The sequence below is a fragment of the Anguilla anguilla genome, chromosome 18 (genome assembly GCF_013347855.1).
Source record: "Anguilla anguilla isolate fAngAng1 chromosome 18, fAngAng1.pri, whole genome shotgun sequence".
NCBI lineage: Eukaryota > Metazoa > Chordata > Actinopteri > Anguilliformes > Anguillidae > Anguilla > Anguilla anguilla.
The window spans coordinates 5,261,980-5,277,966 of NC_049218.1; the positions used below are offsets into that span (position 1 = coordinate 5,261,980).

Genomic DNA, 15,987 nt, shown 5'->3' on the forward strand with positions numbered 1-15,987 from the left:
TTGTGTAACGCACAGAAACTTGTTGTCGTCGCACGAATCTCGAATCTCACGACCAGCCTCAAACTCAAACGTTCCTTCCCCCGTTGTGCAAAATCAGGCCTGAGGCCTCCAGGTGTGTGTGAGAGCGCCTTCTGTTCTCATCGGGAGGGCGAACAGCAGGAGTGCGTTTCTGGAATATTCTGAAAAGGCACTGCCTCCTGTTGTGATTATTGGGGGGTTTGGGGGGGGGAGGGCATCAAGATTTGCAATTCCGGAATCTTCTCGGGAGACAGATGTTATGTATGTCACCCTTCACCCCCCAACCCACCCCCTGCCGCTGCCGCCCCCCCCCCCCCCCCAGCAGAAAGAGGTGGTATTGCGCTCTGAGGGTACCAGCAGCCGGCTTTGGCCGTGATCAATCATTCCACTGCAGAGACAGTGAGGGCGAAAGCAGCAAAGCGGTGATTCATAGCAGTGAGGTGGTTATTGGGGGGGGGGGGGGGAGGTGTGTGCACGGGCAGGTCCAATACGGGCAGACTGGGAGAAAGTGACAGATTGGGGCATAACTGCAGCAACAAGGCAACATGGATCATGGCAGGTGGCACAAGCTACGGGAAGGTTAAAGCTATGCCTATGGGGGGGTGGGGGGGGGGGTGGCATTGACTCCCGCCCCCCACACAAAGGGAGGAAAGGGAGTCTCTGGAAGCTTCCTCCGAGCCCTGGCACTCTCCCGTTCGCCTAGCGGACTGCCAATGGCGAGACCCGGGGACCGCTAAAAAAACCCTAACTGCCATTTTGGCGGTTGTGGAGAAGACCCCGCCACAAGCGGAGAGCGAACGATTTCAAATCACGCTTCAGTCGGTTGTGGCGTTAGCCACTGGTACAGTGTGATGGGGGTTATGGGCTAACCGCTGTAATCGCAACCCGGACACACGTGAAACGTACAAACACAACAGCACGCCGCATGGCCCTGCATCGCATGCCCACGCATCGCATGCCCCACATCGCATGCCTCATCGCATGCCCCACATCGCATGCCCCACATCGCATGGCCCCACATCGCATGGCCCTGCATAGCATGCCCCCGCATCGCATGCCCCACATCGCATGCCTCATCGCATGTTCCCGCATCGCATGCCCCCGCATCGCATGCCCCACATCGCATGACCCACATCGCATGCCTCATCGCATTCCTTTTAGCGGGGTTTTACAGTACTGGACTCATTACAGGTTAATGGGTGCAGCTCACACATGAGGCATGTGTCTAATGTGCAGCGGTGTGCCCAGCCAGCCAGCGCGAGTCTGGACTGCAGCCAAAACCCAGCGAATGAGGCTCCTTACCGGCCGTCCCGTCGGCCTGGGAGGCAGGGGCTGGGGCCTACCTGTTACCCATCCTGCCTCCTGCCTCACTATGCACTATCTACTAGGCAGACATTAGCTTCCAGCTCCTCCACTCATAAGCAGACATTAGCTTCCAGCTCCTCCACTCATAGGCAGACATTAGCTTCCAGCTCCTCCACTCATAAGCAGACATTAGCTTCCAGCTCCTCCACTCATAAGCAGACATTAGCTTCCAGCTCCTCCACTCATAGGCAGACATTAGCTTCCAGCTGCACTCATAGGCAGACATTAGCTTCCAGCTCCTCCACTCATAAGCAGACATTAGCTTCCAGCTCCTCCACTCATAGGCAGACATTAGCTTCCAGCTCCACTCATAGGCAGACATTAGCTTCCAGCTCCTCCACTCACAGGCAGACATTAGCTTCCAGCTCCACTCACAGGCAGACATTAGCTTCCAGCTCCACTCATAGGCAGACATTAGCTTCCAGCTCCTCCACTCATAGGCAGACATTAGCTTCCAGCTCCTCCACTCATAGGCAGACATTAGCTTCCAGCTCCTCCACTCATAGGCAGACATTAGCTTCCAGCTCCTCCACTCATAGGCAGACATTAGCTTCCAGCTCCACTCATAGGCAGACATTAGCTTCCAGCTCCACTCATAGGCAGACATTAGCTTCCAGCTCCTCCACTCATAGGCAGACATTAGCTTCCAGCTCCTCCACTCATAGGCAGACATTAGCCTCCAGCTCCACTCATAGGCAGACATTAGCTTCCAGCTCCTCCACTCATAGGCAGACATTGAGCTCCCAGCTCCTACACAGGAAAGGTTTCAGCCAGTGGAGAAATAATGTAGCACTGCAGCCTGAACTGACCCCCCCACTTAGCCCGCCCCCCAACCCCCCCTCCCCTCCCGCCCAGGCCTCCGGGGTCTGGGGTCTGGGGGCTGTTTCAGCAGTGTGAGATTCCGGCATTAAAGCTGGGTGGCACTCGCTGTCCCTGCCTACAAGACCGATCGCTGCCTGCTGTGCGCCACACGTGCCGCCCCCCCCACCACCAAATATATCCCCTCTCAGCGGAGGACACTGAATCCCTCAGCTGTCCAGAGACGACAGAAGCCCCGTCTGACGGGGGGGGGGGGGGCAGGCTCTCTTCACAGCCTCGTTAATGGCGGTTATGGAATAATTAGCGTGGGAGGCACCGAAGGAACATCGAGAACACTCCGTTTAGATAACCCCTCCACACCCCCCCCCGCCCCCCTCCCCCCGGGGGCCTCCCACATATTTACACCACGGCTGTGTTTTCATTAACCCATTTAGGGGAGGTCAGGGGGTCGTCGAAACGGGCTCACACCGAGCAAGAGGTACGCGCCGAGGGGCGGCGGTGAGCGCTGACGCATCCAGAATATTCTACGCCTGGGACGGTCCGACAGAATAAGGCTAAAATTCATCTGGGACAGCCGCTGAAATTTCACAGGGAAGCCATGTAATGTATCTCCCGTGATTAAAATATTTTTGTAGCAAACACAAAAAAAAAAATATGCAACGCTAAAACATTTAGAAATCTGAAATGACCACCTGAAACACCTGTTTTAAAGAGCTTTGAGGGATGCTACAAAAAACATAATTTTTGGACAATTTGGTGTGACACAATGGTGAAGTACAGCGAGTTCAAAAAGTCTCTCACCCTTTGTAAGCACCTGAAACACAGAGGAATGCACACTTTCCCTGAAGAGCACAGCACGTCTCCTTTCCAGGTGCTAAGCTAACAAACCCGTCAGTGTCAACAGAGCGGGGGGCAGGTGGGGCTGGGGGTGCACACGTATGCGCGCAGATGTGATTGCAATGCCGCGTGGCTGGCAAGGGGAGGCTAATCCGTCTGCAGTGAGCGTTACTGCCCTACTTAGCGCAGACACTTTCACTGCTCATCCAATTACAGCCTGCCGATACAGAGAGAGAACGCGAGATAGAGGAAAATGAGAGGGAGAGAGAGAGAGAGAGAAAGAAAGAGAGAGAGAGAGAGAGAGAGAGAGAGAGAGAGAGAGAGAGAGAGAGAGAGAGAGAGAGAGAGAGAGAGAGAGAGAGAGAGAGATGCTCCAGGTGTCCTGACACGACCCCACTAGGGATCAGGCTAACAGTAATGCATGACCGTAATCACTTTCCGTTTCATTGGTCGTAAGATGCATTACAAACACACTCGAAGATTCGGACGGACGTTCAGCTGCTGTTGTCCGTTAAGAAGTCCACGCGTTTCAGAAAAAGAATGAAAACACAACAATTCTCTGTCTGAAAATGCAGTTTCAGGTTGGAGAAAGATGACCACGTGTGTGTGTGACTAACATGTCTTTTCCTTTGAACTTTCCCGTGTCAAGCAATGTCATGAAAATTCTTTACAACACATGGGGACAGAACTAATAAACAGATTCAAAACACAAATCACCAGGGAAACCGCACTGCGATGACATAACATCCCTCCAATGCACTCCAGGTCCACTACTTTAAGTAAACGACTTAAAAATCACAACACGTGACCGTTGAGTGACGGACTTCGGCGGCGCTTGCGGCGAGGGGCAGGGAGACGTGCTATCAGAGCCCGTTAGCCAGCGCGAGCGGGGACAGGGGGCGGCGCGGGCGGCGCTACCTTTGAGGGCGGGGAGCTTCGGGGCAGGGAGACGTGCTAACAGAGCCCGTTAGCCAGCGCGAGCGGGGACGGGGGGGACGCGGGCGGCGCTACCTTTGAGGGCGGGGAGCTTCTGCAGCTCGCGGTTCTTGCTGAGGTTGAAGCGGGACGAGCTCTGCCGGCGCTCCTTCTTGACGATCTGCGGGCCCCCGGAGTACTTGATCTTGTTGAGCTGGGTGGGCGGGGGGGTGCTGTTGCTGGGGCGCTTACTGGCGGTCTGCTGCTGCTGGGCCTGTTTGGGGGGGGGGGGGGGGGTTTAGGGAGGAGGGGGTGGGAGTAGGAGCACACACGCACACATGCACACACAGAAACAGTAAGTTCGGGGACAGCCTGCTCAGATGGGCTTCAAACAAAGAGTACGGTTTACTGCAGACCGCAGAAAGTTCACTGGGCGGCAGTGTAGCATATAGTGGGTAAGGAACTGGGCTTGTAACCAAAAGGTCATAGATTCGATTCCTGGGTAGGACACTGCCGTTGTTACCCTTGAGCAAGGTACTTCACCTGCATTGCTTCAGTATATATCCTGCTGTATAAATGGATGCAATGTAAATGCTATGTAAAAAAAAAAAAAAGTTCTGTAAGTCGCTCTGGATAAGAGCGTCTGCTAAATGCCTGTAATGTAATGTAAAAGAGTAAGCTCTTGTTTGATCTGCGAAAGCCTGCCCCCGATCAGGCAGCAGCGTGGCATAGTGGTTAGAGAGCTGGACTCACAGCTCAGGGGCTGCGGGCTTAACTCCCAGGTGGCACAGTACCACATTACCCTTGAGCAGAGTACTAAAGCAAAAGAAAAATATGTAGAACGTAGCCAATGATAGTCACCACAAGACAAGGCCTTCCACTGATCAACAACAGCTTCACCCCTCATTACAGTCAACAGAAACACTGACATGGACAGGATCCCATTGATGATGTTACTGCATTCTGTTTATAAAGGGGCATAAAAGGCTCGATTTAGAATACATTCTTTCAGAACTCACTTTTACTTGCAACTTAACCTCATTTATCCAGAATCAAAATATATATTTCATACAGGCTACATCCTTGGCAAGCCCTGAGAAACATGAAACCATAAAAGATATAGGGGGGGGGGGAGGGATGGGAAATGTAGTCTGAAGGGGTGGGTCTTCAGCCTGTGTCCTGACCCCTTTTTTTGGGAAGACTGTCCCACCAATGTGGGGCCAGTGCAGACTGACGCTGTGACGGGGGAGGAGTGACCCACACAGGGAGGGGACGGCCAGCCACCTCCAGGTCGCTCAACCAAAACAATCGGCCCGGTTTGAAGAAACGGATTAAAAGCCTCACAGAAGTGTCTGTTTTTTTAAGGTCAGTCGTCAGCTCCCCGAGGGGTATTTTCTTGGAATAACAAAACGTGCGGAGTAATGACACACTTCACAGCTCTGAAAAACAAACCCTTCCCTTTCTCTGCCAGATAACCTGTTCTTCTTGCATTTTCTCATGCTGAGGGCCCAGTTAACAATTATAATGCAAATGTTATGCAAAAAGAAAATAAATACAGGGTTGCAAAATAAACAAATGAATTACCAGAACTCAAATCCTTCCAAACATACAAAGAAAACAATAATTAAGCTCTCATCTTTGTGTTTTAAGAGGACAGTATATACTACGTCAATACATGTGAACTCGATGGCCTAGAATAAAATTGGTTTAAAAACATATCACATTAGTGCTGCATGTGTCTGAGAGCCAATCAGCAATTCCAACTTTTAATTGGTCTATAAATACAACTAGAACATACAAACATCATAACTAGTATGCATACGTTTTCCCCCAGTGCACAAGATGGAAAATCTTTTATTCATTTTTATTTGACTCACTTTCATTCTGATCATATATTTAGACCTATACCAGCTAGCAATTCACAACACACAATACGGAGGAGGAACAGTTCTCTTCTCTGGAACACAGTACACATCCAGCAGTGCATTAGGGTAATAAAACAGCTTAACAGTCCCGCAGGGAACACCCAAATGCCCAGGCCTACTTTTACCTTAAAATTCAGAGAAGAAGAACATCTGCAAAGTGCACTCGTTTAAAAAAAAGGAATCCAGAACCTATCAAAGGGCATTATGGGTCATGTTGCTGACATCAACGAGATCAATGAGGAGTTTATGAAAAGGGAAATGTCAAACGACTGCACCTTTGTCCAGGTTTGGCTCACAGGGCAATGTTTTACAGCTCGACCAAATGACTCAGTCCAATTTTGAAGTCACCCAGACAAATCTTTTCTTAAAAAAGAGGGGTAAAACAATGCAGACCATAAAACGTGAGATAATCACACGTGAAATTAAGAAACTGAAATGTTTCCGGTAAAAAGCCCAGAGTTTAATCCTCCTGCTGAAACTCATGGGAGATAACACCGTAACAAGCAGCACGTCTGTGTCATGACAAGCGAGATAAGGGACAAGAAAAACATCAATAATCAAAAATTTCAGCGACATGTTCAACAAAACGCCCTAAAGACCTCTCAGCCTCTCCGGTGGCATATTTTGGGAAAGACTATTTCACATGCAGGGAAACATGGCGGCTTCAAACTCAAAACCCCCCCCCCCCCCCCCCCCCCCCCCCCCCCCCCCCGAGACTACACACAGGCATCGAACACCAACACGCTCACATGACCGGCGATGACCCCGAAATGAACTTCCGATTACTGCTTTTAACTTGGGCAAGGCTTGGCTTCACAACTCACTATCGGCATGGAAACGGAAGGGCGCTATACGAGGGCCCGTCACGCTGCCGGCGGGAACGCCGAGGAGAGCGTCACCGTACGATGGCGCCGTCGCCGCCGCCGCTTTGCTCAGGAAGCTCGCCGTGCCTGAAGAGCAGGCCCGGGGGTCACATGACCGCACAGATGGCGCCGCCGCCGCCGCCGTCTCCCGCCCAAGCTCACGTGGCGGATCATGCGCGTCTGGAAAAAGGAACCCCGGGGGGGGGGGGGGGGATTCGGGGCCTGCTCTCTCCTCAGAACGCGGCGCGTCCTCAGTCAGAGAGAAAGAGAGACTGAAGCAGCGTCAAGACCTCGCCCTGCTCCGGCCCCTCCAGCTCCACTCCAGAGCAGAGCAGCGGTCTCCTGCTTCCGGAACGTTCTGGAGGCTTTTCCCTCGCGCTCTTTATCCTACACGGTACTTGCAGGCAACGTATCCATTTTTTTTTTTTTTTTAAATGCGCAACTCACTGGAAAATAAAAAGCACAAAACTGCCCTTCCAATCCCACAAATCACTGGGTTCACTTCTTACATGCAGACACTGGAGGGGAGGGAAGGTCTGGGCAGCACCAGACAGCCCTCCTGTACGGCGGCCGGGGCTTCCACGGATCGACGTCACAAAATGGAGGCCGGCGTGTCCCCCCAGCCCCGCAGCCCAATGTCACAAAAAGAGGAGGTCCGTCACCCGTCCCCATCAGACGCACTCCGAGGCCCAGGAGCCCGCAGCGGCGGCGAGGGGGGGGGGGGGGGCTGTGCGACCCAGCCGCTCTGAAAATAGCTTTTAATCAATGACCCCCCCCCCCACCCAACCCAGCCACCCACCCATCCGCCTGAGTACCATCAACCGACAAGGGCACCGAGACGCCTGTCATCAACGCGGGAGGATGCTTGTCACGACACAGACGTGCCGCTTGTTACAGTGGGGCCAACGACGACGCTACAGCGGTGGGCAATAAACGCCGCTGGCCATCGAGCGGACCGGGCGCTGGCTAGCAAGCGGACCGGGCGCTGGCTAGCAAGCCAATGTCCAGTGAGCTCAGGGGGAGCGGGCAGGACAGACACACAGACACCACGGCTGAAGTGAATCAACGTCTTGCACAGGAAACCGAGCCGCAAGTACGCTCACGGTGAGACAACAAGTGAGAATCCTCCCAGTCAAACATCCTCCCTGCACCTTTTCTGGCACAATGCATCGTGGGAAAAGTAGTTTTAACAAACCAAGACAATTATTTACGGTCACGTGTTTTGTCTTTCGGACGCGAGTTTTAAAACAAGACACTGTGGTCCCTCAACCATTCTGGTGCAAAATGGCTGCCGTGCATCACCGAGATGGTGTGCTATGCACTGGCGGCAGTGGTTGAGGAGACCTTCACCCTAATCGCCATCTCTGTTGCCAGCTCTGTTGACTGAGGGTGACTGTGTGTGACGTCTGTGGTTACATATGTTCCGGTCCAATGGGCTATTTAAAACCAAGCATGTGGTAATAAACCATCGCAAAATAGCAGTCCCTCATCACCCCACCCCCCACCCCCCACCCCCCACCCCACTCAGTAGGATCGGCAACGAATGTTTCACGCCCAATTAGGTGTTTGAACAAGGTTCATATCATGAAGGGGGGGGGGGGGGGCAGGAAATGCACAGAACAGCAGGGTGAGAACGAAAAATCTCACAATTTCTTCAGGAGGCTGCAGGTGGTCTACCCAGGGAAAATGCTGGCTGACACACACATCTGTTGCAGGCTGCGCAGAGGGCTTTCTGAAGAATTACCCTGTTGGGTGATTTGTGAATACGGAAAATAACCTCTTACTTGGGACACACCCATCACCTTATTTGGCAGAAGTAATCCCCTGACTTGACACATCGGTAACAGGCGATTTGTTCAGTGCCACTCCCAAATGGCCTCCACATCGCAGAGCATTGCATGCCACCCTGGCATCTGATACCCACGCTCCAGTGCCGTCATCACACGTGGCCGGTCTCATAACTCGCATGTAAAACGTCACCAAGAGCCTGCTTCCTTTCCCCTTCCCTTACTTCCTCTCTCTCACAGTCATCCTCCAGCAATGCGGGAGGCGTTGTAAATGAGGCACAGAGACGCGAGGGGCAGCTCTGTTCTATTGCTATTCATCAAGGACAGAAAATTCAATTGGAGTCGCTAAAACACACACACACACACGTACACGTGCATGCACAAGCACAGAACCTAAGCATGCACATGCGCGCGCACACACACACACAAACATACATGAACGCATGCACACACACCCATACACATGCATGCACATGCACACATACATATGTACTCACAAGCACAGAAACATAAGGGCGATATAGCTCAGGAGGTAAGAGCGATTGTCTGGCAGTCGGAGGGTTGCCGGTTCAAACCCCGCCCTGGGCATGGCGAAGTGTCCTTGAGCAAGACACCTAACCCCTAATCTCTAACTGCTCTGGCGAATGAGAGGCATCAATTGTAAAGCGCTTTGGATAAAAGCGCTATATAAATGCAGTCCATTTACCATTTACCATAAGCATGCACGTGTGCACACACACACACACACACAAGCATATGAAAGCACAAGCACACAGCATGCACGCACGCACGCACAAACGCACACACGCGCACACACACAATCAATCTTTGCTTTTGATTCAGGGTAAACACAGGAGGACTACGTCTTTACAGCATGTCAGGCCTGCACAGATAGGCCAGCTACACACAGAGAGGCTCATACACAGAACACAAGCCTCTCCCTTCCTCGTAAACACAGGGAACCTGGATCCAGTTCAAATGTCTTAATGCCTCCTATGCCAATGTTCCAAGAAATGGCTATAAACTCAGCCAGCAAACCTGCGTGACTCAATCATGTTTGCCTTGGATATAAGGTGACGAGGACCTGACAAGGACCATAAGAACAAAGGCTGAAATTCTGGGGATAAGCGTTACATTGCAATTATTTATTATAAACCTTCACATATAATATAAGGCAAGGTTTGCTTAGGCTGCATGTAGATTTTTGCTTTTTTTTTGGAGTATTAACACATGAGTTTCTTTTTTAAAGGGTCAGAGAAATGCTTGGTAATAGTTGAAAAACAGTACTACAAGAGATCATATACTTAAAAATGAACTGTATTGGCACATAAATTCACATAAATTAACTATTGCACACTATGGTCATATTAACATACAGGATTGGTACAGAGCAAATATTTCCAATGCAATTACAGAAAATGAGAACAGGCCATACCTTTCCTAAATGAAAGTAAGCACTTTACGACCAACACGTGCTATATTGGACACACATACATCTGCATAGGATATACAGCACTGGAGACAATATTCAGAAAATGAAGGACGGCTATTAAATAAATAAATAAATAAATAAATAAATAAATAAATAAATAAATAAATAAATAAAAACTCCCATAAGGTGCAATGATTTAACAGGTGAGTGGAATTCTCACATACACATTCTCCTGAATCGTGAAAGATGAATTTACCTCATCTGAATTTTCAGTCGCGGCGTCCTTTCCTCCGCTAACGTTGCTGTTTTTTGAACTGCTTTTAGCAGATTTTGTTGGCTCCTGTGAATGACAAAGTCATACTTATTATTACATTAAATCCTTGTGTGCTCGGCACCTCCCATCTCGGTGTTGCTATCAGCTAGCCTACACGCCTAGTCAACGTTTCAGTGTTCAGACAGGTCATCCAACGCTGGTTATTGCTAGCGACATGACCGTTTGTTTTATGTATTTATGCAAAAAAAATGTATTACATATTTATTCATTAGTTTTTAGTCCATTTCATGCGCACAGGCTTCCTGAAAAAGGTGTATCAAGTGTTGCTACTGCTGGCGGCTTAGGATATTTTCCAGTGCAACTTCGCTAGCTTGCCACCCGCGGTATTCACAGGCCTATGTGTAAGAACAGTGCACAGCACTACATTCCTGTCTGTTCAAACCTAGCTGGCTCCAGAAGTACGCGGAAAATGGCCCAATTTCCACTGTACCTCATCAACACGCTGTCACGCACGTCTGTTTTAACGATCGGGATGTGATCGGAGCGCTCACGTCGTTCATATATTTTTGTCAGGGACATTCAATGGGGATTATAAAAGTATTCCGAGGCAAAACGCTGCAATAACCAAAATAACGAACTGCACAATGATAAAGCATATCCGCTACACGATATCGACACTGTACGTAGCGAGCTGTCAACATTTTCAGCAACAACCGATACATTTTGATCATAACCGACGTCGGACAACGAATCCAGATAAACTTACAGCTAGACTTGATTTGAATGTGTGCGTTTATGTAACACAGGCTAACTGGTTAGCTGAATTATGTTGGTAGTAGAACACCCTATCGAAAATCAGTTCGCGCACTGACAGGCAAAAAAAAAGCGTTTTAAATGATTTTCCAATAAACTACTACATTTTCTGTAAGATTAAAATAACTGTTTCCAACAATATAATGATTGTACTCGTAAAGGCAATAACAATATTTGAAAGTTCAATTGCAATTCATGGTTTAGCCTTTCGTTCAATAGGAAGATCGTATAAAAATAAAATTGAATACTCGTTATTATTTACCATTGCCACAGAATTATATCCAACAAGCTAGCCACTAAAAACATGAGAAGAGGAAGGACGCTTTTCACGGTATGAAAGGTAGGTTGCTAGGCCTTCAGAATACTAATACACAATCCAGCTAGCTAGTTGGTGAATTCAATTGCAATATCTGTATGAAGACATTTATCTAACACACGTTCTCTGAAAAAAGAAACAGTTCTCTAACAGTTGCAGTTACGATCTTTTCCGTGTGTTACCTTCTCTTTTTTAGTTTTATTCGGCATTTTGCGGCGGTTGTTGATGTTTTTCACGGTGACTCCGTGAGTGACTTCCCCGGGACTTGGTCGCTCTCCCCTCGGTTACCTTCAGCTCCCTGCGCCCTTATAGGCCGACATTATTTTCATTGGCCTGCGAGACGTCAAACTACCCAGAGACCAAATTGTTGGATTTTCTGATTGGGTAAAATAATTTCGAAAGCTTATTCCCCTCTACTCTTACTCTAAACTGTAGGGGGGGCGCTCTACCAAGCAAAGACAACAGTAGACTGATACAAGATTTTAATATTTCGACAGATATCAAGCACACCAAATGTTTTGTTACAAATATGAAACAGATATGTTTACCGAAATACGCCTCTAATTATATTTGAACACCATACATTTTCGTAGGTTATATAAAGAAAGGGGACCAGCATATAGCTACTATGAATAATTTCGTGCCTTCAGTTCGATACAAGAATGCCAGAATACAAGGCACAATACATCTGGACAGTGGTTCTATTTAAAAGTACTCCAAATTTAATAAAAACTAATAAATATGCTCGACCACGTGAAAACCGGAAATAAATAGTGTATCAATCTCAAAATACACCATACCGACTGCTACCCTCTATTTTAGTGTACAATTGTTTTCACGTAGCCTATAATAAACATTATATTTAATGAGGCTAATTATCAATTATAAGATACAAAGAAAAACAACAGCATAATGGATTCTATACGATACGCATATTTTTCCATTTTTAAAAAATGGAAGAGGAAAATTTTCACAATTGAATGCACACACATTGAGAACACTTCTATGCATTTCAAAAGGCAAACGCAATGTTCTCAAAATTGCGTGTCAGTAAATCGGCGGTATCATGAGCCTCAATCTAAACCCACTTCTCTGCCTCATAGCCACACGAATACTTCCCCAAAATAACTGTGCTTCATCTCTGACCCCCCCGACACCCCCACCCCCCAGTGATGTACCCAGCAGTCCACTTGAATTGCATAATAACCAGCGCGCACTTCTTCAATATTAAAGAGGGCACGCACAATGTGAAAAATGCAAGTTCGTCATGCGTTTTGACGGCTCCTTTCAGCACGAGGGACGTGATAACAGACACCCAGGTCATTCCCCGTGCGTGACCTCGGAATGTCCCGTGGAGCCATTGTCACGAGGCAGATGAGCATCGCACAATGTGAAAGTACAATGGGAGACGGGGCCAGGTTTATCAGCAAAGGAGTGATGACACCTTATGCTTCCAGCCACAGCTTTTCACCAGAAGCCATGGACCCGTACTTGTGCCGGGTGACCTCGCTCCGTTACTTCAGCACAACTAAAAATGTTCAGGCTGCACACAAAGTTATAGGCCTACAGCTAACAAAGATGCCTCTTAAGCCGCGTTTCCACCGCATGGTACCAGCTCAGCTCAGCTCGACTCTACTCGCTTTTGGTACCAGGTATTTTGTTTTCCACTGCAGATAGTACCCCGTCAATGTAGCTGGCCGTCATTAGCGACGCCACATGAAACACGTTGCCCTGACCAATCAGTGGTCTGCGGTGTTTTCACGTCACCTTTTGGTATCGCCTCAGCTCGCTTGGAACCTCGACGGAGGTGATACCAAAAAAAGTACCAGGTACTATCCACAACTTTTGCCCGATGGAAAACCAAAAAAGTCGAGTCGAGTTGAGCCGGTACCAAGCGACTTTACAGGACAGGGATACAGGCATTACAAGTATAAGCTGGACCCTACGATGAGGACTCTGCAGTGACTGATCACAACTGGCTTCACCACACCAGGAGAAGAGTGTTCCTCTGAATGTGTAGCTGCCGAACTGCATGCTAGTTACCTCACCTTTCTGCTTGATGCCACAGTTCTGCTTGATGATGCAATGTGTGCGATGAGTCCACCCTCCCATCCGTGCAGGTGTGAAAACGGTGACTAGCCCAGGGCTACTGAAACTGCAGGTCCCGCGGGCCACAGTGCCCTGCAGGTATTTGCTCCAACCAATCCAGTACACCGCCGGATTTATCCAACTATTTCACCTCCTTGGTTCAGGAAGCAAGTTTACTGGCGAACTCAGGTGGTGTAGCGCATGGTTGGAGCGAATGCCTGTAGACACGACGGCCCGCAACGACCTAGAGTTGCGTAGCCCTGGGCTACAGGCACATCTGGCAATTCCAAATTTGAGAGAAAATAAAACTTTTTTTTGGGAAGAACCTCATTTTGGCCAGTGATGAGGCATTGGTGAACTACTCAGAGGAGGGGCCATCCTCTCCCTGGGCCTGTAGCATGCATCGTACAGGAGTACATACACCTTCCAGTGAACAGCATCGTACAGGAGTACATACACCTTCCAGTGAACAGCATCGTACAGGAGTACACACACCTTCCAGTGAACAGCATCGTACAGGAGTACACACACCTTCCAGTGAACAGCATCGTACAGGAGTACATACACCTTCCAGTGAACATCAGCACTGAACTTAGCGCCTTTCCCCTATTTACTGTATGCCAGAAGTCATTATGGAAGATGCAGAAGCTGATGATCAGGTGTAGAAATAAACCAGCAGTCAAACTGAAATCCTGGCAGGCTGCAATAGGTTTTCATTGGGTCCTTTCACAATCAACAGCTGATTTGAGAACATTCTGATTTGAGAAAGATCTGCAAAACAACAAAAACCAGCAGACAATGCATCTTTCAGGACAGGGGCCAGACACCCCTGTTATATCCATTCATTGTGGCAGTCTACTATTGCCACCACCATAGGCAAATTAAGAAATTAAGCCAATTAAGTGAAATTAAGAAATCAAGTCAATTGTTTTTAAATGCATTTTATTGAAGAACACAATTACACAATGTCCCTTCTGCAGTTCATATGCCATTTGGATAGAAACAACCCCAAGTCCTAACTGTATGTCATGTACTCTCTAACAGCATTAGTATTCAAACTGTAACATACTGTACACAATGTGGCATCCCCAGACAAAAATTAGTCTTTTATCAGAACTGCTCTAAAGTAGCGGTCCAAATTTCCATAAATTCTGTCGAGAACAACTTTGAGCAAAATGATAAAACCAGTTATCCCTGGGGAAAAAGCCACTATTAACAAAAAATCTGCATATTCAAAAAATCAAATTACATCATGCCACCTGTGCCTTTTGGGTGACGACAGCTGTCCTTGCAAAGCATTTGTGAGTTTCTCGACTTACCTGTGCCAGCGCAGAAATGGGCATGTCCCAGGTGGTCCCATGGCGAGTAATCACTTTGTCCTTGATCGGTTTAAAAGGACATGGTGTTGCAGGAGCCCAACAGCCTGTTACACAATGACATTTCTAACATGGGTGGGCAACATCTGGAACATCACTCTCCCCACCCCCCACCTCCCACCATCTCATTTTATCATTTCACTTCATTATACGCAATCCAGCCTTTTTTTTTTCTTTTTGGTTAACATTTGTCATCAGCAAGTCTACCAAGATGGCTGCCAGAAGGATCAAAAGGAATGCTCCGCTTCTAATGACCACAGTAATCTCAAGTAGAGCTCACTGACACGAGAGAGGCTAACAGAGGAACTTGTGGGAACTTGTCGGCGCTTGACTAGCCAATCGGGACTGGATCAATGAGATGCTGTCGTCCCGGTCCATCTGGAGCCGTCCCATCCCTGGTCGAACTTGGCGGCCAATCGCGAGTGACCCTGTGAGGCTGACAGTCACAGTTCAGATTTGACACCGTAGGGCGGGGATCAGCAACTCACGGTCCTCGAAGGGCCGAGAACTGCTGGTTTTCCACCCTCCCTTTGCCTGGGAGTCAGGTGTGAAGACAATCTAGCCAATCAGTAGCACTAATTACCCGGGAGAAAAGAAAACCAGGGCTGGATTTGGATTCGAGGGCCAGAGTTGATGATCCCTGCCGTAGGGTACACCAGCAGAATTTTGAATCTCATTACAGCATTGATTCCCCCCTCCCACCCCTGCCCCCAATCGACTTTCCTTACCATTCATCTTTTCAACAGCCCAATATATGTCTTGGGCATCATATATTATATATTACTGGTTTCCAACGCTATATTTTTTATCAACAGGTCCAAGGCATGGCTTTATAGAATCCTGGTAATAATTCAGTGATAAAGCGGAGGTCGAGGTGCAGTTGCATAATGCTTCATGACATGTTCACAGTTGTACAGGCAGTCCATAAATCCACTGTGTAAAAGGCACATGCTTAGCAACCAAGACAGTGAAAGCAGGTCAGGTCTGCATATATACTACTGATAATCACAGAAAATTGCGGGTAATTAAAAAATAAATAAAGTAAGATGATAAGACCCTAACTCGTTTGTACATTTAAGTTTCAGGTTATACAGTATATAGATTGGCTCAGTAATTACATTATGCTTTCTATCCTGAAACAAATGTTGTCATAAAATCA

At 48.3% G+C, this 15,987-nt stretch overlaps 1 protein-coding gene across 1 annotated transcript in view; it reads right to left on the reverse strand.

Annotated features, from left to right (window-relative positions):
- ppp2r5d (protein phosphatase 2, regulatory subunit B', delta) overlaps nucleotides 1–11,665 on the reverse strand; it is a 36,216-nt gene extending 24,551 nt beyond the window's left edge. Inside the window, exons 1-3 of the mRNA XM_035401169.1 lie at nucleotides 11,547–11,665; nucleotides 10,218–10,301; nucleotides 4,051–4,228 (exon numbers count right to left, since the gene is read on the reverse strand). Of these exons, the coding sequence (XP_035257060.1) occupies nucleotides 4,051–4,228; nucleotides 10,218–10,301; nucleotides 11,547–11,573 (289 nt within the window). The 5' untranslated portion in view covers nucleotides 11,574–11,665. The remainder of the gene's footprint in view (nucleotides 1–4,050; nucleotides 4,229–10,217; nucleotides 10,302–11,546) is intronic.
- Nucleotides 11,666–15,987: the final 4,322 nt, after the last annotated feature.